At 59.1% G+C, this 24,201-nt stretch overlaps 2 protein-coding genes across 8 annotated transcripts in view; both read left to right on the top strand.

The window, feature by feature from the left end:
- The window catches only part of DTX2 (deltex E3 ubiquitin ligase 2), a 35,264-nt gene extending 28,301 nt beyond the window's left edge, over nt 1–6,963 (top strand). For all 5 annotated transcript variants that reach the window (XM_081819471.1, XM_081819473.1, XM_081819472.1 and 2 more), the window contains 5 exons: nt 1,483–1,556; nt 2,994–3,152; nt 3,765–3,926; nt 5,135–5,224; nt 6,325–6,963. In XM_081819471.1, the coding sequence (XP_081675597.1) occupies nt 1,483–1,556; nt 2,994–3,152; nt 3,765–3,926; nt 5,135–5,224; nt 6,325–6,552 (713 nt within the window). In that variant the 3' untranslated portion in view covers nt 6,553–6,963. The remainder of the gene's footprint in view (nt 1–1,482; nt 1,557–2,993; nt 3,153–3,764; nt 3,927–5,134; nt 5,225–6,324) is intronic.
- Nucleotides 6,964–7,187: 224 nt separating this feature from the next.
- Nucleotides 7,188–12,879, top strand: UPK3B (uroplakin 3B). Of its 3 annotated transcripts, XM_081819476.1 has the most exons (5): nt 7,188–9,276; nt 9,520–9,757; nt 11,053–11,132; nt 11,609–11,738; nt 12,208–12,879. In XM_081819476.1, the coding sequence occupies exons 1-5, from the start codon at nt 8,994–8,996 to the stop codon at nt 12,365–12,367; spliced, it is 891 nt and encodes a 296-aa protein (XP_081675602.1). In that variant the 5' UTR covers nt 7,188–8,993; the 3' UTR covers nt 12,368–12,879. The 3 variants fall into 3 exon arrangements, with proteins under 3 accessions (XP_081675602.1, XP_030884656.1, XP_081675600.1); XM_031028796.2 differs by having other exon boundaries at nt 7,188–8,975; nt 9,127–9,276; nt 11,053–12,347; XM_081819474.1 differs by having other exon boundaries at nt 11,053–12,347.
- The last annotated feature ends 11,322 nt before the right edge of the window (nt 12,880–24,201 follow it).

Raw genomic sequence — 24,201 nt, 5'->3', positions numbered from 1 at the left:
GGCTGCGTGTGTGAGGGTGTATGTGATGTGTGTGAGGGGGTTGGGGATGCTTATGAGGGTGTGTGGGGTGCGTGTGTGTGTGAGGGGGTTGGAGGGGATGCTTGTGAGGGTGTGTGTGTGTTTTGAGGGGGTGGGGGATATGTGTGTGTGGGAGTGTGGGGAGTGTGTGTGAGGGGTGGAGGTACATTGGTGTGGGGGGTGTGAGGGGGTTGGGGGGACGTTTGTGTGTTGGTGGGGTGGTATTCCTTGGTCCGTAGCTGCTTCTCTCAACAGTCACAGTTCGGGTCAGGATGAGGTCTCCATTTTGAGGTGAGGGAGCTGAGGTTCAGGTGGTGTGCTTTGGTCCCAGCGTGACAGCCAGAACCAAACTTGACGTTGCCTGCTCCCAGCCTCTGCTCCCCTCCTAGCTGTCGCCTGGCCTTCTCTGGTTTTGAGGGCGCTTGGCTGTGGAGCCCTCAGGCTTGTCTGTCTTTGCAGCCACACCTGGTGGCTCTGAGCTTGGGTGCAGACCAGGGTCCCTCTAGTGTCAGAGGCTAGGAGCGGGACCTGCCCAACGACCTGGAGGCAGGAAGAAGAGCTTTCCCCGGCTGCACTAGTCTTCCCGGGTCCTCCTTTCTGCTCCTGCACAGCTTTGCTGCCATTCTCTGTCATTCTGCCGCTGCCTCTGGCTGAAGCCCCGGACCTGGCCAGTTCTCTCCCCGGCTGGGAGAGTTTCTCGTTTAGGGGTCGTGGCAGGGGGCCCATGTGGGACCGGGCTCAGTGTTGTTGTAGGCACAGGGCCGCGCCTCCCAGCTTCGTGCACGTGGGGGGTCTTGAGAGGAGTGGGGTGGCCGGGGTGCCCTTCCTGCTGCGTCCCAGCTCCTTCCCGGACTTGGTATGTCGCTGAGACCCCATGGTCCAGGGCCAGGCAAGAGAAAACCGTGGTTTGTCATGACCGTATCCATGTGGCATTGTCTGCAGTTGGTGTGCACACAGATGCCCGCCGGGCAGGCGCCCGCTGCACGTCCAGCTCCTGGAACTTCTCTTGCCTTGGCTTTCTCATGGGAGTAATGGAGGTTGAGCGAAACAGCACTGTTGGAACACACTCCAGAGTGGTTTGTTGTAGAAGCTGCTGTTCGACTTTCTGTGTGTCCTCGGAAGAGCCTGGGCCTAGCCTTCTGACTGAATATGCGTGGGGATGTGGTGGAGGCCCACACATGGCTCCTGACGGCTGGGACCTCCGGTCTCCGGTCCTCGTCCGCCGCCTCCAGGGCTCCTGGGGCCGGGCCTCCAGCGGGCGGTCCGGATAGGGCTCTGCCAGGCCGAGCTCCGAGCATCTGCAGTGGTGCCGCGTCTCCTCTTGCACGCTCACCCCTCGCACCTCGGCCCCTCTCAGTGTCCCTCCCGGCAGCTTGGGCCTCTCCCTTGTCCTCTTTCCTCTCTAGATTCAGCGTCTCCAGTTCGTACTCCTTGGGGCACTGCTAATCTTCTTCTCTCTTGTAGGAGGGACTCCAAAGCCAGAGCCAGAACAGGTGATAAAAAAGTATACGGAAGAGCTGAAAACGGCCCCAGATGAGGTACGTGTCGCCGGAGCCACGCTGCTTCTGGTTTGATTTGGAGATGAGGGTTGGCTCCAGAGGAGAAGCTTACCAGCCTTTTCGTGCTGGGAGGGTGCTTCCCAAGGTGCCTCTGAGTGCCGGCCGTCGTCCAGGTACTTGGGCTTGATCTCCCAGCCTCCTGGAGGAGGCAGGCCTTACCAAGGGGAGGTGGCCTGGCTTCAGAGGCCCAAATTCTGATCTGAGCTTTGCCGCTCACGAGCTGTGGTCCTGAGCAAGGCTCCTACACAGGCCTCTGCGTAGCCCTCTGCCTGGGCCATCCTGGAGACAAGGGGTGGGAGAGCCTGCCCCACTCCCCGAGGACCGAGCTGGGGAAAAGCGTGGCTTTGTCCCCTTGGAAGTCCTGCCCCTCTGGCTATGGGGAGAGCCGGTCAGCCTTGCTGTCATTACGGGGCCTGCCAGACCCTCATAGCAGCTTTGGTAGGACCCGAGCCTCTGTGCTGACCGCGTTTTGGGGGCTGCTGTGCCGCTGGTCTCTGATTTGAATGGAGAGTCCCAAGGACTCTGGGGGCACGGGGCGGGGGGTCCTGGGTTAAAGGGCAGTCGTGCCAGTACAGAACCAAGGCCTCCACCCCACCTCTTTCTCCCGCAGCTCTGGCTGGTAAAGGTACCAGTAACCTGGGGGTCGTCCCCATGTCCCCCACCCTCCCTCCAGAGCTGTCTGTGCTCCCATTGGACAGCACACAAATCTGTGTCCTTGCCTTTGCCCTTGCAGGCTCCCCACCCCCCCTCCCCCACCCGGCATAACTGGGCTGCTTTGTACCAGCCTCCTGGCCTCCAGGCAGCTGTGATCATGCTGGTAGCCTCACCTTAAAACCCTTCGGCAGGGTCTCCTGCCATGGGAGACAAAGCCCTGCTCCTCAGCTTGGCCGTCAGAACCTCAGGGACCTGGTCCTGACCCGTCTGTCTCTTTTACACCCTACTCACCCCTGCCCCCTGCGGCCGCCACCACCCTTCCCAAACTAGGCTGCTTTCTGCTTCAGAACATTCTCTTCCCTTTCCCTGCCATGCCCGTTCCCATCCTTGTTCCACCTTGTCCTTTTTCCCTTGTGACAGCCAGCTTTGAGGTCCTCTCCTCTCAGTTTCCTGCCCTGTTGTTTCCCTTCTCCCGGCCCGTGTCTTCTGCTGTCTTCAGCCTATGCTTCTTTCACTGCCAAGGCCTCCGTGCCCCTCTGCTCGTGGCCGCCTGTCGTCCCCTCTCCTGTGGCGAGTCCTCTAAGGGCACAGATCCTGGTGCCTCATCTGTCTTCCACACCTCTGGGACAACTGACTACAGGAATGACTGCCCATAATCCTGGCATTTCAGCAGATGACGGCCTTTTCCTGTTAAGACCCTCCACCCCCCCTTGCGGCGCAGCGGGCTGTTGGTGAGCGTGCCCTGTGCTGGTCTCCCTCCAGGACTGCATCATCTGTATGGAGAAACTGTCTGTGGTGTCCGGCTACAGCGACGTGACCGACAGCAAGACCATTGGGCCCATGGCCGTGGGCCACCTTGCCAAGTGCAGCCATGCCTTCCACTTGCTGTGTCTGCTGGCCATGTACTGCAACGGGAACAAGGTGCCTGCGCGTCCGCCCCCCGCATGTGCCCACAGTCCTGCCCTAGTCCTGCCCTGGTCCTGCCGCGGCTGAGCAGGGGACCGCTGCTGTCCTGCGGGGAGCCTGGGACGCTCTCGGAGGCAGACTCGCGATGTCTGCAGGCCTGGGCCCTCAGCAGGGTAGAGCTTGGCCGCTGCAGGCCTGACGGCAAGTGACACCGGGCTGCTGTCCTTCAGTGGCTCTTAGCTGGAACGGACAGAGGTCAGGAGGACAGACAGAAGGACCTGGGTCACGCGTCGGACCTCGTGGCCTGGCGTGGCGTCTCCCGCCCGCAGCATCCCTGGGCCGCCCTGTACCAGCCAGGGTGCCAACACCAGCATTTGCTAGGTCACGGGGTTTTCGTTTGGTCTGAAACCCGTTCGACCGTGGAGACTGTTGTGCACCAACCTGGTTTGCCTACTCGATGCTGGTCTCCCAGTACCTCGCTCCCATGTCGACCGTCTTTCCAGGGAAGCCGTTGGGGTCGTGAGGGAGTGGGAGGGACGAGCTGGGGACCTGCTGTGGGGCAGGGGGCCGTGCTAGGCACTCTCTCAGGGCCACCGGCTCAGTCCGGGGTGCTCTGCTTTGTCTCAGGACGGAAGTTTGCAGTGTCCTTCCTGCAAGACCATCTACGGGGAGAAAACTGGGACCCAGCCCCGGGGGAAGATGGAGGTGTTCAAGTTCCAGGTATCCCTACCCGGCCATGAGGACTGCGGAACAATACTCATAGTTTACAACATTCCTCACGGCATCCAGGTAAGGGGCACGAGAGGAGCCTCCTGGGATCGTTCTAGAATTGGTCCCTCTCACTCTGGGGCAGTCTTCTTCCTACGCCACCCCTCTCCCAGTGGTCTGATCCCTGGGGCACTCAGGAGGCCCCAGCCTCCCGATTTCAGGCTCCCAGGAACCAGGAGGCACCAGTGCCTGGGGAGGGAACAAGCTTTTAGGGCTGTGGAAGCAAAGAGGTGGCCTTCAGCCCTTTCCTGATGCAGGGAGGGCATCCTGGAGGCGGAGACATCGTAGCTGGACTTGTACTGGGCAGAAGGCCAAGTGTATGAAGCAGGAAGAATGCTCGTGTTGAGGGGCTGAATAACGGGGGATCCCACAGGGCAGGGAGGTGCCAACAGTGAGGGCAGTTGCTCTTGAGAGGCCAGCTCAGTGGCCAGATCCAGGCCTGCCTTGGGTGTGGTGGGGCCGGCTCTAATGTCAAGAACAAGACGGGAACCTGAGCAGAAGGTCCCAGGGTCCCAGTAGAGACCCACATAGGAGCCCTGGGCCTTTCGGCCTCCTGCTTGGGCCAGGGCTGACCTCAGAACTGGTGACAGGTGGGCAAGGTACCGGGCAGTGGAGACCAGGACCCAGAGGGGCCCGTCTGTGACAGGTGGGGTGTCCCTGTTTTGTTCAACCACATGCTTTTCCCTGGTTTCCCTCTGCTGCTTCTCAGGGGGTCATAGTGAATTTTAAAAACATTCCCGACAGCCTTAGAGCCACAGAGTGGGGGACGGGGAGCGGAGGGGGAGGTTTGGAGGTGTATGTGATGTGCCTCTGAGTGGCAGAGGGCCTTCCACCGTTCTAGCCCCCTCCCCTCCCCTCCCGTCCTGTTTGCTGCCCCTGTGCCAGGCCCCGCTGTGGCCCCGTCTCAAGCAAGGGGTGAGGGCATCAGGAAGGAGGCCCTGCCATCTCAGCCACAGAGCCCGGAGGGGCACCAGCGGGGTGGGAGCGTGTGCCTCGGCCTTTGATGAGTTCTGGTCTCATCAGTTAGCAGGAGTGTCTGTGCCAGACCGAGTGGCATGGCGTCAGGGAAGGCCATGTCATGTTCCCGTCTCTGAGGGGCGGGATCTGAGACACGGATTTATTTGGTCCCAAGTGCAGGAGTAGCCCTGGCCGGGGAGGCAGAGGGTGGGCTGGGCTGCTGGGCCCCTCTCAGGACGCTCCCACACCTGGTGTCTGCGTTCCTCCTGCAGGGCCCAGAGCACCCCAACCCCGGGAAGCCATTCACCGCCAGGGGGTTTCCCCGCCAGTGCTACCTTCCAGACAACGCCCAGGGCCGCAAGGTGAGGAAGGGGCCCCCCGGCTGGTAGGCCTGTGCCTGGCTGCTTGTGGCCAGTTCGAGCAGGTGGGGTGGGGAAGGGCCCAGCCTGGTGGCCATACCTGCTCTGCTCTGCTCTGCTCACCTTCTTCTTCTGGGGCTGGCTGGGGTGCTGGCCCCTCCTTCCCAGGGGCTGCTGTGCATTAGGCATGCTCCCCCAGGAGAGATGACTGGAGGGGAGGCCTCTTTCATCAACCTCTCAGGCCAGGTCACCTGGTCTTCAGTCAGGTTAGCGTGACGAGATCAGTGGGGTGGGGGCGGGGGTGGGGGGGACAGGAAAGGACTGGGTGACTGGGACGGCCCGCAGAGCTACCTCTGCGCTGAGGCTAGGGAGAGCATTCCCGGCAGTCAGAGCAGCTCGTGAGTGGCAGCAGGTGGACCGGGCTGGAGGCTGGGAAGTCTGGGGAGGACCAGAGCCCCTTGTGGGGACAGTGGGGCATCGGGCACCCCTAGGCCGCCCTGGGTGTTGCTGGTTGGAGGTTTGAAAAAGCTACCTCTGGCTGCTGGGAGCCTGGCCGGCAGGTACTGGGTGTGGGGGAGCAGAGAGGCGCGGGCTCCCTCGGGAGGGAGAGGCCGACTTGGAAGTAGGGTCGAGTTAGACCGGCCCCAGGTGTGGCTTGAGCAGCGGATGGCGGCGCCCTCTGAGGTGTGGGGTCCTCTTGGGCGGTGAGGTCAGCAGGTAGAGTTCTGCGAGAGGAATTAGGACTGGAGCCAGAGGCCAGGGACCCCCACCGATGGGGCTTCAGGCCCGGGACTGTGGGTGGGCTCACTTAGGAGAGCGGCCCGACCCCGGTCCTGCCGGCGGTCACAGTACAGGTCGGAGAGAGGGGGCTTCGCGCGCCTTGGTTCGCCCCACCCACGGCTGGCACAGGGTGGGTGGCCGCTGTGCCCATCCTGGCCCCCACTGCTGGGGCAGGTCAGACCCGGGAAGGGGCACGAGCAGTGGATGCCAGCAGCTGTCAACCGGCCCCGGCGCCCCGCTGCTCCGGGGTGAAAAACCCGTGCCCAGGCCTGCGCTCGCTCACCAGGCCCTCCCTCCCCCTCCCTCTCCCTCCCCCATGGCAGGTCCTGGAGCTGCTGAAGGTGGCCTGGAAGAGGCGACTTATCTTCACAGTAGGGACGTCCAGCACCACGGGAGAGACGGACACAGTGGTGTGGAACGAGATCCACCACAAGACAGAGATGGACCGCAATGTGACAGGCCACGGCTACCCTGACCCCAACTACCTGCAGAATGTGCTGGCCGAGCTGGCTGCCCAGGGGGTGACCGAGGACTGCCTGGAGCAGCAGTGACCCCCGCAGCCTGGCCGGCCCCAGCCCCGCCCCGCCTGCCTCCAGCAGCCAGCCACCCTCTCCCCACGCTGCCGGCTGGGCTGTCCCTGGGATGGGCAGGTAGGAAGGTGCCTTTCCTCCGAGGCTGCAGTGTTTGTCGGGGCCTGCCTTCCACCCCCCTCCTCCCCTCCAGGCCTGGATCTGTGTGGGAGTTGGGCAAGCCTGGGGAGTTGTGCTGTGGGGGCTTCAGATACAGCTACCTCAGAGCGTGGGGCCCTGCCCTTTGCGGGCTGCTTTGGGTCCATAGTGCCGGGGGCCTGGCGTGGGGCGAGGCGAGACTGCCCCATCGTAGCCAGGGCAGGCGTGGGTTCCAGGTTAGCTTCTCATACCTCAGATGTTCCGTTTGCAATAAATGCCCTATAGCCAAAGTCAGCAGGCCCTGGTGTGTTTGTCGGTGGAGAGGCTGTGCGTGGGTGTGTGCATGTGCGTGCATCCTGCTGCATCCGAGCAGGAGGGAGCCGAAGACTGCCTGTTCGACCCGCGTTCCCCAATGACCAAGCTGCGGTGAGGCCCGGGAGCCCGCCCCCTGACCTGGGCTGCTGCCCCATCCCCACTCCAGTTCTCCTCACCAAGTGTGGTCCAGCGACTCTGCCAGGCCCGCCGTCCCATTTACTCCCCGAGTAAGATGCTGCTTGCCGTGGCGGGTGCTGCTGGCTTCCAGGTTCTGGATGAGGGAACAGGTTCAAGGATGCAGTGACTGGCCCAGGGTCCCAGGCTCGCAGTAGAGCTGGGCCTGGAATGGGGCCAGGGCTGGTCTGACCCCATCCTCGAAGTTCTAATTCTTCTCAACCCTCTTAGGAGGATCAAATACCCCAGCCTGCCATCTGTCTGGGGGCAGTGACTGTGGCCCGGGACTACAGGGACACCGGCCACATCCTGAGTGGGCCAGGGGTACTTTTGCCTCCATAAGCCCTTTTTCTCCATAAGAAAAAAAAAATTAAATTCTGTTTTATGTGTTGGTGTAAAGATGAGTATATTATATATTAAAGCATTTTTCTTCCACCTAAAAGTTTGGGGTTTTGGGGGCGCCTGGCTGACTCATTCAATAGAGCATGTGACTGACTCTTGAGTTCGAGCCCTATGTTGGGTGTAGAGATTGCTTAAAAATAAAATCTTAAAAAAAAAGTAGTTACCCTATGACTCGGCGATTCCACCCCTAGGCATGTATCCAAGAACAGAAAACAGGTCCACACAAAACTTGTACGTGAACGCTCGTGGCAACATTATTGATAACAGCCAAAAAGTGGGAACAGCCCAACTGTCCGCTGAGGGGCCAGGAAACAAAATGCCCGGTCTCCATACAGTGGAGGGAAAGTTCTGGAGCGAGGCCGGCCACACGCTACATCATGGATGAACCTGGACAACAGAACGCTAAGAGAAAGAAGCCAGCCCCAGATCGCCACTTGTGTGATTCTGGCGATGTGAAATGTTCAGTACAGGGAAGTCCGCAGAGGCTGAGAGTAGATGGTTGCCGGGGGAGCGGGGAATGGGGAGTGACTTATCATGGGTACAGCGTGTCCTCTCGGGGTGATGCACATGTTCTGAACTTAGTGGTGATGTTTGCACAACCTTGTGAAAACCCACTGTGCTGTACATTTTAAAAGGATGAATTTTATGTGCATTATCTTTTTTTTTTAATTATATCTTAACAAAAAAATAGAACCAAAAGGAGTAAAGTAAGTGGGAGGCTTGTCAGCTGTCAAAGGTCCTTTCTCTGATTCCAGACTCCTGTTAGACAAGAACGTGGCCTTGTGGAGGGAGGGCAGGGTGCTGAGATGGCAGTAGGACCGGGGGGGCTATCCTGGGGCTGGAGCTGGACAGGTGGGCTGGGGCCTCTGCATCCTGCTCCCACTCTCTGGGTGGAGATGGAAGGCCAGAGGGAGGCTCCTGGCACTTGGGGTGCAGGAATCTCAGGCATGTGGCCCTGAGCCCATGTTTCCAGAGACTGGGTCCTCTCCAGGGCAGGGAGGCTAGCTGGGGCCCCAATTCAGACATGGGACTCTGGTGGCCGGGCTGGCATCTGGAGATCTGGTGGCATCCCCTTCAGTCCTGCACTGGGGCCTGGCACTGGCCTGCCCCACCCTATAGCCCAGCCCAGCCCCCTCAGGGTAGGCCAGGCTGGTGGGAGAGGGTGGGGTGCATTTACATTTTCAGGTCTTTCCAGGCCTTGGCCAGCCTCTCAGCCTGACTAACCGGCTCCTCCAGGCTCAAGGTGCTGGGGCGGGGGTGGGGCAGGAGGTAGCCAGATCAGCCCCAGGCTGCGGATGTGGAAGAAAGCTGAGCTCGGGTGGCCATCATGGGGCTCCCCCAGAGGCAGCCTGGCCCATCGGTCCTGCTCCTCCTCGTGGGGGCACTGGTCTGGCCCCCATCCTGTATGAGCCTGGGTGAGTGGGGTTCCTGGGATGAACTCACCCGGCTGGACCCAAGGGGCTGGGACATCCGCTGGGGTGATTGGATCCTGGGAGCCCCCCCGCTCCCAACGGGGGAGGCGGGGAGCAGGTCCCAGGACCCTCATGCCTATCTCCGTGGCCACAGAGCTGATCCCCTACACGCCGCAGATAACAGCCTGGGACCTGGAAGGAAAGGTCACAGCCACCACATTCTCCCTGGAGCAGCCTCGCTGTGTCCTGGATGGGCATGCCAGCGTTGCCAACACCATCTGGCTGGTGGTGGCCTTCAGCAATGGTGTGTCACGGTGCGGGTCTGGGGCTGAGGAGAGCTGCCCAGTGGTGGACCAGGTGTTGCGCTTTATCCTGACGGGCTCTGAGAGGGTGACAAAGTAACCTGGTTTGTGCCTGGAGGGAGCTTCTGGGCCCTTGAGGCGTGGAGGGGCCAGGCGTGGGGGGCGGGGAGGGGCCGGCGTGGAGCCTTAGACCCAGCAAGGGGCTAGGCCCTCTAGCCCCATCTGTCTGTCCCTTTCTCCTGCAGCCTCCAGGGACTTCCAGAACCCGCAGACACGAGCTGAGATCCCAGCCTTCCCACGGCTGCTGACTGATGGCCACTATATGACGCTGCCCCTATCCCTGGACCAGCTGCCCTGTGAGGACCCCAAGGGTGGCAACAGGGACGTCCCCCTGCTGCGGGTTGGCAGTGACCCCGGCTGCCTTGCTGACCTCCACCAGCCGCCCTACTGCAACAGCCCCCTCCCCAGCCCTGGACCTTACAGGTGGGTCACTCCACCTGGACCCTGGGACAGGGGCTGTGCTGGGGGAGAAGGGGTCTCGGGTTAGAGAGCTGCCCTTCCTAGCCTCTCCCCAGACCCTTCCCCTTCACAAGCTTTGGTTTATGCCTCTGTGGGGTCAAGGAGCAGCACTCATCCCAGTTGGGGGGCAGGCAGAATGTGGCCTCTCCAGGAGGCCTGCCCATGAGGAAGAAGTGGGCACCACAGGGCTGGTGGGGTCTCAGGCCCAGAGTTGGGAGGTGGGGGCTGCTGGGCTGCAGCCACTAATCCATGGGTAGATCTGGCAGGAATCTAAGCCCCAGGCTGAGTCCGGGCCCAAGCAGTGGGTATGAGGCAGGGAAGCAGGAAATAAGACCACCACCCACTTTCTCCGGTGAAGAAGCTGAGGCGCAGGGCACCATGGGCTTGTCAGGGTCACGGAGGGAGCAAGGGTGGGAGAGCAGGTGTCCAGATGGGGTCTGGTCCCGATGTGCCCCAGAAGAGCCAGGCCCAGGGGTCCTCAGGGAGTCCAAGTCCGGCCGAGAGAACCAGCACGGGGTGCAGGGAAGGTGGGGCGTGGTGTGGGCTGGACCGGCGCTTCCATCCACAGCCTCCCTCTGCCCCTGCGCGGCCCCTGCCCTGACAGGACCACCCTCCCACCTCCCCCATGCCCACTTCCTGGCTCGGCCTCCTCTTACCTCCTGCCCCCATCCCTAGCAGCCACCGGAGCTGGCTGTCCTCTGTGCCAGCCTGCCTGGGTCCCTCCATGCTCAGACACTTTCCAGGGCTCCCCACCTGACGCAAAGATACAACCTCCCTGCGCGGCCTCTGGTGCCCTCAGTGCTCAGCCCGACCCCTCCCTGGGACCCCAGGCTCTGAGTGTGCCCTGACCACACCCCTCCCTCCCTGGCCCTTTGCTTAGGGTGCCCGAGCCTAGCGGGGGGCCTTCTATGGCTTCCTAGATGCTACTTGGCCAGCCGTTTTCTCTGGGAGGCCTGGGGCTCCCAGCTCCATCTGACCCACTGAGCCACCCTGAGGCACTGTGTATGTGACATTTAGTGACTGGGGTCCCCTAAACCAGATGGGGTGTCTGGAGAGCAACAGCTCAGATGCACTGGGACTGATGGCAGAGGTCACTGTGGTCAGTGTAGTCTCAGAGGGCCCCCAGAGGGGGACCAGGCCACGGCTGGTCCCGATGTGCCCCAGAAGAGCCTGGCCCAGAACTGCATGGAGCTTGGCCGCTGTGGGCGCCCTGCCCAGGGCAGCTGAGGCTCAGACTTCCCCCCTTCTCCTCCCCGCAGAGTGAAGTTCCTCCTGATGGACGCCAGGGGCTCACCCCTGGCCGAGACCAGGTGGTCCGACCCCATTGCTCTCCACCAAGGTAGCCCTGGGGGAGGGGGGTGCTCCGGCTCCAGTCTACCCCTGTGGACTCATCACCCCTCTGCCAAATGGTCATGCTCAGCCGTCCTCTCCCCCTGCTGCCATGAGACTGGGGGCCTGGAGGCACTGTGTCCAAGTCCAGCCCCTCCCCCAAACAGAAGCTCGTGCTGGGGAGGTGGGGCACCGGGTCAGCCTCATCGGCTCTGTCCATGCCCAAATGTTGGTCACCCCTCAGCTGCCCAGGTCCCAGCCCAGTTGTGGGCAGGGCGGTGGGGGGTGCACATTGGCAGGAACAGCCTAGAAGGTGAGACCAAGGGGCTGGAGCCATAGGTGATACAGGAGGGCAGGGCCCAGATGCCCGGCTGAGATGAACAGGTGGGTGGACTCAGGAGGCTGTCAGGCCTTGAGTGTGCGCCTGGGTGGGGACGTGACTGCCCTGGGGTCCAGGGGCAGCCTCTGAGCAGCTGCTGTGTGCAGGGAAGGCGCCAGCCTCCATCGACACGTGGCCAGGGCGGCGCAGTGGTGACATGATCATCATCACCTCCATCCTCTGCTCTCTGGCCGGCCTCCTGCTCTTGGCCTTCCTGGCAGCGTCCACTGCGCGCCTGTGAGTGCTGACGGCCCCATGGGCCTCTCTCCCACCCCGCAGAACCCCTTCCCTCTCCCTGGTCCCAGCACCTGGAAGCCCTCCTTGAACCTTGCAGTTTTGAGTTGGCGGTGCCCCTTCTAGGGATGTTCGGGGAATTTCGCTCCCAAGTCTCTCTCACCTGGAGGACAGGGAGGTGGCCCAGCAGCTCCTCTGAAGACAGGTTCAGAAAAGGGGCCACCTCGCTCTGCCCTGCCTTTCAGTGTGTCCTTGGCCCCGGTCTTTCTCCTGCTGGGCCTTGTTTTCTCGCCAGCCAGCCCTCAGTCACTTCAGAGAACTGATACCAGGGTAGTGAGGACAACCACCTGGAGGAGGTGGGCCAGCAGCTGGTTCTAGAAGGAAGGAAAGGGAGAGGCTGCGGGAGGAGGCCCTGGCTTGGCAGTGGGCTCCACCCAGCAGGGACCTAGTGCCGCCTCCTCTCCCCGTCCAGCTCCAGCCTGTGGTGGCCCGAGGAGGCCCTGGAGCAGCTGCGGATTGGCTCCTTCATGGGGAAGCGCTACATGACCCACCACATCCCACCCAGCGAGGTCCCCACCCTGCCCGTGGGCTGTGAGCCTGGCCTGGACCCCCTCCCCAGCCTCAGCCCCTAGCCTGGCCCACGTGGCTGGGGCGTGGCCACAGGGAGTGGGGGGGCAAGGACCTGGGGCTCATTCCCAGCCCCTGCGCCCACACACCCCTCCCGCATCGCACTTCCCCACCCTGCCCGCAGTCCCACTGATAGAGGAAAGATGTCAGTGTTCGTAGCCCACTGCTGAGAAGGAACTCTTGAGACGTCTTTGGTGCAAAAAGGTGGTTTTATTAAAGCACGGGGACGGGACCCGTGGGCAGAAAGAGCTGCTCTGGGGTGGTGAGGAGTGGCCCATTACATATATACTTCCAAGTTGGGAGGGGGTTAGGGATAGCGTAAGTTTCTAAGGAATTTTGGAAGCAAGGTTTCCAGGATCCTGAGGGGGCTAGCTATTGTTAGGAAAGGGTCATTTATTACTGTCTAGTAAAAAGTGTCACGAGACCCTTCAGATGTATATCAGTGCATCATATGCTTGGAGGATGACTGCCAACATGTATCTTGGGGGTTTAGAGATAAAGGAAGTTTCCAAAGGAATTTTTCTGCGTTAAGTAGACTTACAGGGTTCTGGGGGTCAAGCTAAGATTGCCTTTTGCCCTTAGTAAAGTGTCAACATCCAGGCAGCTGAGTCCCTAGAGGAATGCCACTCTGCTTGTTTCAAGGACTTGTCAGTGGTTGTTTTTTTTAAGATTTTATTTATTTATTTGACAGAGAGATAGAGAACACAAGTAGGCAGAGAAGCAGGCAGAGGGAGAGGGAGAAGCAGGCTCCCCGCAGAGCAAGGAGCCCGCTGCGGGACTCGATCCCAGGACCCTGGGATCATGACCTGAGCCGAAGGCAGCCGCTTAACCGACTGAGCCACCCAGGCGCCCCAATGTGGTTGTTAAGTAGTAAGGAAATTTAATAATTTTTCTTCTGCCTTCGTTTCCCACATCACCACCACCAGCAGCCCTGTCTTTGCCCTTCCTGTTCTGCCCTCCCCAGAGAGGGTCAGGGTCAGGCTAGCATGCAGCTCCCACTTCCATCCCCACCTCTGTTCTGCCTGGCCTCTTGCGGGAGAGGCTAGAGGTGATGTGCAGAGGCCACCCTGACCGGAAGCTTCCAGGCTCCGGGAGAGGGGTGCAGGGAGCCTTACTCTGCCCTGTGCAGGGGACTGGGCCGGGCCCATCACGGTTTGTATGGGGCCTGAGCCTCCCTCTGTCTCTCTGCCCCACCTTCCAGTGGCTGGGGACTTCGGAGACGGGCCCTTTCTGAGGGTGGCCAGAAGGTCAGAGTGTAGACGCACATTGTGACCATCTGACCACTTCCAACCCCACTGCACACACAGATGGCTTACTCGTTCCCACTCCACAAACATTTATTAAACACCTGCTGTATGCCACTGACAGTGTTAGACATAGGGCCTCAGGCAGAGCCAGTCCTGATCTTGGGGAACTCACTCACCACTCTGGACCTGAGATGACCACGTGTCCAGATGTGATCTGTTACTGTTAGGGCTGTCACGCCTTCAGATTGTCACATGCTCTCGGGTTCGCGCTCCTTAGATGATCACCCCAACCGGCTCTCTGAGGCCGGGAGCCCCCCATCACCGGCTGTTCACAAGGCCGGTGGTTCCTGCTGTGGCCACACGGGGGTGCCGATGCGCCGCAGCCGTCCGGCCCCGCGCACGCGCACTCCTATTCACAGAGCAGCCGGGCGTTGTGGGCTGGGGGCGGCGGCAGTGACCTGAAGCCGAAGAGCAGCGGCCACTCAGTGGGGTTCCCGGAGGTCGGGGCCCCAGGCCTCATCTCGACTAAGCCAGAGGGATGAGCAGTCACGCTCCCGCTTGAGGGCCTACTGTGTGCCGTCCAAACTGCACAACCGCCACTGGTTTCTAGCTGGAGAAACTGAGGCTCTGCGACTTGTCCTCGCGCTCTGTCCACTGGTGCCGCGCCGCTCCTGGCTTCTCCGGCCTGACCGCGGGTCCCAGCATGCAGGCTCCCCTGGAGGGCGCCCGCTCTGGTTGGGGAGAGGAGCATCTGCACCAGGGACCGCCCTGAGCCTGTCCCTTTGACTGGTAGCCCTAACTGCACTTTGGGGGTGCCCCATCGCCTAATGAGCCCCAGGGAAACCCACCCTTGCATCTCAGGGCCAAGAGGCCAACCAACCACCCAGGCAGCTTCTGTGGCGTGAGCAGTGCTCCCTCCCAGGCGAACACTTCAGGGAGGTTTTGCTGTCAAAACCCATGAACCCCTGGTCCCTAGTGGTTTATCCGCCATCCTACCTGCACCCCCACCAGCCACAAGACCTCCTCCAGGTGCAGGCAGAAGCAGATTCAAATGTAGTCAAGAGCTCTGACTCCAGGGTCCTGGGTGACATCTGCCAGCCCCTTTGGGCAGCCACTTTTGAAATTCGGCTGCTCTGGAACTGAGGACCATCTTGGCCTCTTGGAATCGGAGAAGGGTTAAAAGTGCCCCCCACCCTCACCAGCTATGTCCAGCAGAGCCCGCCTCCCATTGTCCTGTCCAGGCCTGGCTCCAACACCACAGGGAGTAGGACCTCTAGGCGCAGACACCCAGCTTGGGGCCTGCCCGGGGGTGGGGTATGGTGAGGAGGAAGAGGCTTTCCCTGGTGTTTGCTGAGTGAAAACATGAATGAGTCAGCCCAGGGCTGGACATCAGGCAGGAGCAGGAATTACCCCAGGCTTTTATGTGTCCCAGGGCCTTCTTGTGGCTTATACTGATCCTAGACACAGCCCCAGCGATGTCCCATGTGTGCCCAGGGCTGCTCCTTGCTTCTGAACAGCACCCCGGAGCCCTGGGAGGAGCTGTTCTCACCCCATCCGGCCGTCTGAGCCTTGACGGTGAAGACAGGCTCCAGACAGACATTGCAGCACAGTGGGTAAAGCATTGCCCAGGGGAAGAAAGTGACCCCACCTGCCCGTCAAGGGGGCTTCCCAAGGGTGACTTCTGAGATGAGTCCTGAGGGGCACATGGAAATGAGTTAAGTAGCAGGGGAAGGAGGAAGGAAGAGAGAGTGAGAGAGTTGGGGAGACCAGGGGTAAACGGTCTCACCCTGTGGGGGCATGGATGCTGCCCAGGGGCTGGCAGCAGGGACGGGGGGGTTGGGAGGCCAGGATGAGAGGGACTGGCCTGGTCTTCCAGGCACATGGAACCAGGCCTGAACGAGGGCAGACAAAGAGAGCTGGAGAGGAGGAGGTGGATTCCAGAATATTCAGGAGGTGGCCTGAGGAACGGGGACTTCATAGATGGAGATGCTCCAGGAGAGGCCATGCTTGGGTTTCTGATGGGGGGTAGGGGGTGACTGTGACTGCAAAATGGAGGTGCTTTATGTCCTGCAAGTGGTTCTATCCCCAGCCTGCCTCAGAGCAGACCCCCAGAAAAGGGGCTTCTGGGGATACCATCTTAGCAAATGGGTGAGTTCAGAAGAACATTAACAAGTTAATATTTTACAAGGATGGAAGTCTACCCCGGGTCAGCGGGAGGCCATCCTGGGAGCCCTGCGGATGGTGGGTGTTCTGGCCCAGCGCTGTGGTGGCAGCCATGCCAGGGTGTCACAGAATCCACGTGGAGAAGGGGCAGCAGGATTGGTCGTGGCCCAGCATGGGCACCACCCCACTGGGCCCCCGGGGAGCCAAGACAGGGCATTCTGCCCCACAGTCATGCTCCAGAGGGTCACCAGCTGGACCCCACCCTGCACAGGCCAGCCCATGACAGCCTTGAGCAGAGTGTGTAGTGACAGCCATGTTATGGTGAATCTTTTATTAAATAGCCTTTTAAATTTTCCCCAGAACCGTATTTGGAGAAGGGCCTCCAAATCCATTGGCCTATAATATAATGGCTCAGTGGCTAAAAACAAGTTCATTGTTGAAAAAGGAAAAAACAGCAGTGATTGTGGGGGTGATGACTCACAGATGACTCATCAGACCAAAAATCAAAGGAATCAGGATGACAGCAGGTGGAAAGCAGGGGCGGGGGGAGGGGGGGCACCACCGCTCCGTCTCACTGTCTGGGTTCACTTTGTTCCTCTTTGCCTCTGAACCACGTGTTCCTGACCATCATCCCTGCAATCCCCAGCCAGCCACCCCATCTCTAGCTGGTCTTTCCACATCAGTGTTCCTGACCCCCAAACCTATCCTCCTCCCAGTATCCAGAAGGACCAGATTAGGAACCTGATGGTGTCTACCTTTGCTCACTGCTTGCAGAGACTTCCTCCTGCGAGACCAGAATCTAGATTTGCCATCTCAGTTTCAAGGCCCCATCGATCCATCCCTTGCTCTCTCTATTCCAGCCACACAGGTGCCTGGTTAGCCCTCCTGCCACAGGGCCTTTGCACTTGCTTTCCCCCCCTCAGTGTAAAACACTTCTCCACTTCGCTCCTCAGCTCGGGAGCTTCCTCAGCTCCTGTGTCTCTTCTTCAGGAAAGTCCTTCCTGCCTCTTCAGCTCTCTTGGATCCCCGTTCTTTCCCTTCTCTGCACGTTTTCCATTTTGTAATTAGACATTTAAAAGAGTGAGTTTTGCATCTTTCCCACTGGACTGGAAACTCCAGGAGGACAGGGACTCTGTGTCTGGTTTGCTCACCATGGTGCCCCTAGAGCTGGCACAGTGCCAGGTTCCCTGGCAGGTGTTTAATGGACATTTGTTGACTGCTTTATAAAAGGCAAATTCATCTTTGCATTCTTTTTTTTTTTAAAGATTTTATTTATTTATTTATTTGACAGAGAGTGAGGGAACACAAGCAGGGGGAGTGGGAGAGGGAGAAGCAGGCTCCCCGCTGAGCAGGGAGCCCGATGCGGGGCTCGATCCCAGGACCCTGGGATCATGACCTGAGCCAAAGGCAGACACTTAAGGACTGAGCCACCCAAGCGGCCCTGCATTCTTTTTAAAAAAATACCAGCTTCATTGAGATATAATTCAAATACGATGCAGGGTACCTACTTAAACTGTTCAGTTTGCTGATTTCTAGCATATTCACAGAGTTGCGAATCAGAACCAACTTCAGAACATTTTAATCATCCTGAAAGACACCATGACTGGCAAAATTTTGGGCGAAAAGAAAACAGAAGTCCTGACATTTATTTGCCTGTCATGGGTTCCATCACTCGCTGCTCCTCTCATTTGGATGAATCACTTCTTAATCATTTTTAACTGGGTAGAACTACATTCCAGTGGTAGGAAAAGTGGGGTCTCTTTCACCCACCCAGGAAACCCATCTCCACAGAGCCCGGGAAGCCCCCCCCCACCCCCAGTGTGTTCTCAGCCACAAAGAGCAGGAACCAACCTTAGTGAGCTCAGTGGGGAAGGAATGTTCTGGAAGAGATTAGGAAGCTCCTGGAAACCCTGAGAGAGCCGGGGTTGGAGATCACACTGGGAATCCCAGTGCAGAACAAACTGCATTCCTTGGAGTCCCACCTTGGGAGCTTCTGGGCTGGTCGCGTCTGGAAGCTGGGCATGGTGGCCTATGCCCTGGCTGGAAGGGCTAGCCTCGGCACCCACTCCTTTGTCTGGGGTGGGTGCATGACTGGGGGCACGCTGGCTGCATGGGAGCCTGGGCCCTGCTGGCGTGCCTGGGTGTGGGTGAGGGGCTGACTGAGTCCTTGTGGAGGAGGAACGCATTTCTGTGATTCTCCAGGGCTGGCTCTGGGAGGACACAGAGCAGAAAGGCAGTGTCCCAGACATAAGAAGGCAGTGGCAGGAGCTAGACCGTCTGAACGGGAGCCATTTATCACTCTAGGAAGGTGGCCGGGCCCCAGGCAGCTGGGGAGTGTGCTTTATATTCACTGTAATGAAAGAATGTCATTAAATGCTGGGGGCTCTTCAGAGCTTTGCGGGGCTCTGTGACTGTCGGTCTTCTAGTAGGGCCCCCAGGGCCAATGTGGGGGAGCGCGCGGGTCTCTCCAGGGTCCAGCCCTTGGACTTGTCACACCTCACTCCTCACTCTGCAGTCTGCCTACCCCACCTGCTCGCTCCCTGGAAGGGAGAGGGGGGAGAGGTGTGGGGGCAGAGGGGGTAGTTCCTGGTGGGTACCCACTTCTGGGCAGGACAACGGACCCGGGGACCCAGCCTGGAGACCCTCCAGGCCATACAGAGGGCTCAGATCCAGTCCCTGTCCTTAGGGAGTGTCCCACACACAGGGGAGGCCCACCCACTGTGATAGACCAAATTGTGGAAAATTCTATGAAGTTCTAACTCCTAGAGTGCCTCAGAATGCAACTGTATTTGGAGACAGAGTCTCTAAAGGGGGAATTAAGTTAAAGAGGGAATTAAGTGAGGCCTTTAGAGTGGAAAGTCATCCAATCCAACTAGCGTCTTGATAAAAGATGAGAACACGGTCACCAGGGATGAGCGCAGAGGAGAGACTGTGGGATCAGGCCACCATGGGGCAGCCGAGTGCACACCAAGGAGAGAGGTCTCCGAAGAAACCAACCCTGCCCACTGGATCTCAGGCTTCCGGAGTGAGAAAACAGATACTCGCTGTTTAAGTAAGCTCCGGGCCCAACGTGGGGCTTGACCTCACAGCCCCCAGATCAAGAATGGCAGGCGCCCCGAGCCTTGTTTGAGCACCCCGGGCTGCGACATCGAGCTATGGCCTCCCGAGAGGACTGATCCACCCACCATACGGCACAGTTGGCGAGAACATTCGTGGAGGTGGAGGGCATGGAGCCGGGGTCAGGGTGGGAGGTCATTTAACTGGAGCCAACAGGCGAGCTGAAGGCAGAAGCTTTTGTGCGCAGAGGCTTGGAGGTAGGACAGGGCCTGGGGGCCCTCTGAGCAGGCTGAAGACTTCAGAATGGACTTGGGTGTAGGCTGGGGTCCACCTCACTGTCCTTGGCCCAGCTTTCTGGGTGGCCTTCCCCCCTACCCACATAAACCAGAAGCCTCTATAGCCATGTCCTGTCCCTCTCCTTCCATCCCCCACACTGGTCCCAGACTGGATGCCCCTGACTCCTGAGGCAGAGACCCCAGTGCAAGACAGGAGCCCGGGGTTCTCCTTTCTGCCTTATTTGCTGGGGGACCCCCACCAGGAAGCCCTGCCCTGGCCTCAGTTTCTCCTCCACAAAACGAGTGAAGACCTCCAAGTTCTGTGGGTCAGACACTCCAGTTGTGGCCGCCCCGAAACCCCACTCCCTGTGGGTGACACAGGCTAGAGTTACCCACGGGAAAGAATGTGTTGCCCTTGACAACCATTCTTCTCCCTGACTTCTCTCCCTGAGGGACAGAGAGAAATGCCTCATTAGTCATCCTCGCCTCTCCCTCCTGGTCTCCAGCCTTGCTCCCTCTGCTCCCCCTGCTCCCCAGTGGAGGTGGCTCAAAGCCCCCACGAGTGTTTCATGGAACCCCCAGGTTCAGCCTTGCCCTCCGATCCCTGTGCCTGGAACCCTGTCCTTGTCTGAGCCCCAACTCCATGGGGCCGGGGCAGTGGGAGAGCCCCCCGGGGCAGGGGGTGTCATGGCGTGCAGGTGGGGGGATGGGCAGGAGGGGTTGGGGGCTGAGAGTGGGCTCAGGTCATCAGACATCTCCGGGTGCCTCTTCCGAGTGAGGTCCTCTGCAGGCAGAGCTGCTGGCCTCTCTGATGGCCTATTGGAAGGATGAATAGATAAAGTGCCCACCTTTTTCCCGGTCCCCACTTTGCCTCTCGAGCTTCTGCCCACAGTGGTCCTGGCACACAGTCGCCCCTCAATAAACAGTGGGGCAGCTACACTGAACGTAGCAACTAAAAAGGCCCCAGTCTTCTGACCTCCAGCTGCCCTGTGTCCAGGTGGGGTCATGTAGGCCCAGAGCAGGGAGGACTTGTCCCCAGGCTTAGGTGGGTCAGGGATGAGCCGGGGTCGCTTGCCTCTTGGCCCCAGAATTGTGAGATTTCACTCAAAGGAGGCATTCCCCTACTGAAAGAGCTTTCTGGTTTATGATTCCAGGTGTGTGATGCTTTAATTAGACCAGGTAGGTGGTGAGCTGCCTGTCTTGGGGGGTGTTCAAGCAGACCTGGGAGGGGCTGGACCACCATGCAGTAGAAAGATTCAGGACCAGGGTGGGGTCCATGAACTCTGGGGTCTTTTCCCCTTGATATTGGCATAGACAGGTCTCTGTCGGGGTTTGGTGAGCGGCCCCAAGGCCACGCTGGTGCAGGGGGAAGGGACTGGGTAACCTGCACTTCCCCTCTCTACACGAGAAAGCCCCAGACTGCAAATCTGGGACATGGCTCTGCTGGGGGGGCGGGGGTGAAGAGCCTGGCTGCCCCTAGAAGGGCCAGTGCTTCTCCCTTTGCACTTCCACGGGGCAGGGTGTGATGGTTGCCATGGAGCTGGGGCCTTGTTTGGTGAATGGAGCTGGGTGGGCCTTTGGGAGCTTTTAGCTGGCTGCTCTGTATTCAGGGGTGGGTGGAAGCCTCACCTCGTCCCATGAGTCACCCCAAAGGTACAAGGCAAGGTAGGTCCTTGGGAACAGACTATCCCCTAGGGCTTGGCATGCCCCCCACCCCATCCCTCTGGGCATTCTGGGCCAACACCCTTCACACTGGGACTCACTGGGGCTGGGGACATCTGGACCAGGAAGAGGGGACACAGCAGAGAAGCTGGGCTCTACCCTGAGGTGAGGCCACAACATGGTGGTTGTCAGCCCGATGCTATAAAACAAGATGGTACCCATGGGCCAACTGGCCAGATACACAGAGCAGGGAGGGGTCCATATTAGCTGAATTTGTGCCTCAGCGCTGGGGACACAGTGGGGGAGTTACTGTTAATGAAGAAAAGACACATTCATCAAATAACGATACAGCCATCAGTATATTTGGGGGAAATCATTTATACTGTGGTCGAGTAGAACGTGGGGTAAGGTTACTGTGGCTGAAATGGCCTGATACTGACGCCCATACAGATTGATCCAAGAAATGAATCAGAAAGTCGAGAAGCTGACCTGAACACATACACACACACACACACACGCACGCACACGAATCAGGCATGAATGTACACTTCGAGGTGTAGGATACGTCAGACTTCTTTGTTTTCTGAATCCTAGCAACTCTGGTTCCTGGTGTCCACTCTCTCGGGCTGTGGGTCCGATGTTGGTCGCTTCGTGTGGCCTCTCTCCCCTCCTGAGCTTGTGCCAAAGTCCCAGCACGGACCCAGGGTAGAAAAATGGCCGTGGGCGGAGGTGGCGTCTCTGGCCTTCGGTCTGCCCTGGTCCTTCTTGTTGCCGTCATCATTGTGCCTACATCGTGGCACGGCTGGGAGCTGCTGACTCTGGTGATGCCCAGTTGTGCCCGAGTGGGGGCTGGCCCTGAGCTCGCTGACCAGGCTCCTGCCTGGGAACTTGGGAGAGAGCATCCCCCAGCCTGGCTGAGCCTGTGCTTGCTGCCTGGCTTCCATGCTGTCACCTGCGACAGCCCCAGGATGAATCTTGCAGGACTAGGGAGGACTCCTGGAGGCCTGGGAGTCTGGGAAGGAGCCCTCATACCTGTGCTTGGCAGGACAAACTGAGCCAGTGGTACCCCGAGTGGGCTGTGGACACCCCTGGTACATATGGGAGCTTGTCCAGGGTTAAGCTGAGAGGGGTCAATGAGAATTGCCTATGTCCGTGGTGTACAAAAACGGCCCAGCTCCCTTCTGCTGGGCAGATGCTTCCGATTCTTTGCCACATACATTGGTTTATTTATTATTTTTTTAAAAAGATTTTATTTATTTGACAGAGAGAGAGACACAGTGAGAGAGGGAACACAAGCAGGGGGAGTGGGAGAGGGAGAAGCAGGCTCCCCTCCAAGCAGGGAGCCCAATGCGGGGCTCGATCCCAGGACCCCAGGATCATGGCCTGAGCCAAAGGCAGACGCTTAACCATCTGAGCCACCAGGCTCCCCCTTTTTAAATTTTTTTTTTTTTAAGATTTTATTCATTTGAATCTCAACACCTTTTAAGAGGTAGAAAGAGGGCGCCTGGGTGGCTCAGTCATTAAGTGTCTGACTTTGGCTCAGGTCATGATCCCAGGGTCTTGGGATCAAGCCCCGCGTGGGGCTCCCTGCTCCACAGGAAGCCTGCATCTCCCTCTCCCTCTGCCTGCCGCTCTGCCTACTTGTGCTCGCTCTGTCAAATAAATAAATAAATAAATAAATAAAATCTTTAAAAAAATGTTTAAAAAAATAAGAAGCTGGGGAGTTAAAGAAAGCCCTCCGAGGGCTGGGTCCCTCTGCCCCTCCCAGACTCTCAGGTTGGCCCCCCACTCCTCTTCTCCCCTCTGTGCACCCCGCGAGTATAGGAGGGCCAGCGCCTGCTTCACGGAGCTGTCAGCCAGAGCAGAGCACAGGTGTGTGCAGGGATGCACTTGAGGTAACAGCGTGTGACCTTGCGGCGATCGGAAGACAGAGATGCGGGCCAGGTGCCCGGCGAGCATTTAGGGGAGGCACCAGGGCCATCCAGAGCGCATTTCTGGCAGTGCCGATCCCTGGGGTAGCTAGGACTGAAGGGCGCTGGGTAGCAGGGCCCTTGGGGAAGAGACTGGCCTAAGCCAAGGCGCAGAGGTGCCGAGCATCAAGAGCCTTAAAGAGGTCGTCTGGGTGACCGTTTGGCTGAGCCTCCCCCAACGCTCACCCAGACTCACCCTGACCTCATCCGCCTTTCCTGAGCTTTTGCTCTGGTTTCAGCGCCCGGTTCCCTTGGAGCTGAGTCAATCATGAATGGAAATACAGTGATTTCAAATCTTGAAAAATCGGAAACGCTCTGTTAGCATGTCCGAGTAGTCGGTCACAAAAAATCTACCAGGCAATTACATAGTTGGTAGGAGTATTTACCCCTTTTGAAGTTCACTGTAATATATAATTGGCACCGTTTAAGTACTTTTGGGGGAAAAAAACAAGTGTATGTGGGCTGGCAATCAAATAGCATGTAAATGCATTATAATAACTAGAGAATATTTATAATTGTTTCAAAAATGTGTTTTAGGGGCACCTGGGTGCCGTAATCCGTTAGGTATCTGACTCTTGGTTTTGGCTCAGGTCGTGATCTTGGGGTCATGAGATTGAGCCCCGCATTGGGCTCTGTGCTCAGCGTGGAGTCTGCCTGGGATTCTCTCTCTCCCTCTCCCTCTGCCCCTCCCACTCGTGCTCTCTCTCTGTCTCAAATAAATAAATCTTGGTGGGGGGGATAAATAAATAAATAAATAAATGTTTTTTAAAGTACTCCCCAAAGGAGTTTGGGTTTTAGGAGGGTGGCTCTGGCCAGGGGCAGAGGCTGGGCTGAGGGGGGCTGGTGCTTGGGGCAGGGGGTGCTCCATGAGGGGCCTCTGCTCCAATCTAGGTGAAAGGTGGTCAGTACATGCTCGGCACCAGCCCCACCCCCACTCCTGGCCCCAGACCCCATCTGGGACCCTTCTGTCTCGGGAAGAATTGCCCTGTCCTGGCAGCAGCCAGAGCTGGAGGAAGAAGAGAGGCCGGGTCACCTGGATAAGGAGCGGAGGAAAGGCGATGTTGGGGATCCCCCCCTTCCAGAGCCCAGGCTGCAGGGAGTGCCCCCAAGCTTGCCTTTGGGTGTGACCGTCTCACGGAGGCTCTGCCCTGGCTGGCTGGGTGATCTTGGTCAAGCCCCTGGAGGGTAACTCCCTTCAGCACTGGGGACTTTGGGGAGCCCTAGGTGCCAGGTTGGGACTGTTGGCCGGACTGTCACTGGGGCTACCTGGACCTGGAGCTTGGAGTCAGGGGTGGGAGGGTCCGGGCTTGTCCTGGTGGCAGCTACTGATTGTTCTCTTCAGACCCCTCCCTGGGATGCCAAACCCATAGGGCCAGCAGATTCTGCCCCCAAACCTGTCCAACCAGTTGTTTGGGAAGAGGGGGCACCTGGGAGGAGCTGCAGGAGGTGCCAGAAGCAGCCGCCT

Source organism: Leptonychotes weddellii, chromosome 5, assembly GCF_054177405.1.
Source record: "Leptonychotes weddellii isolate Sample4059 chromosome 5, ASM5417740v2, whole genome shotgun sequence".
Lineage (NCBI taxonomy): Eukaryota > Metazoa > Chordata > Mammalia > Carnivora > Phocidae > Leptonychotes > Leptonychotes weddellii.
This window is presented reverse-complemented; position numbering and strand designations above follow the sequence as displayed.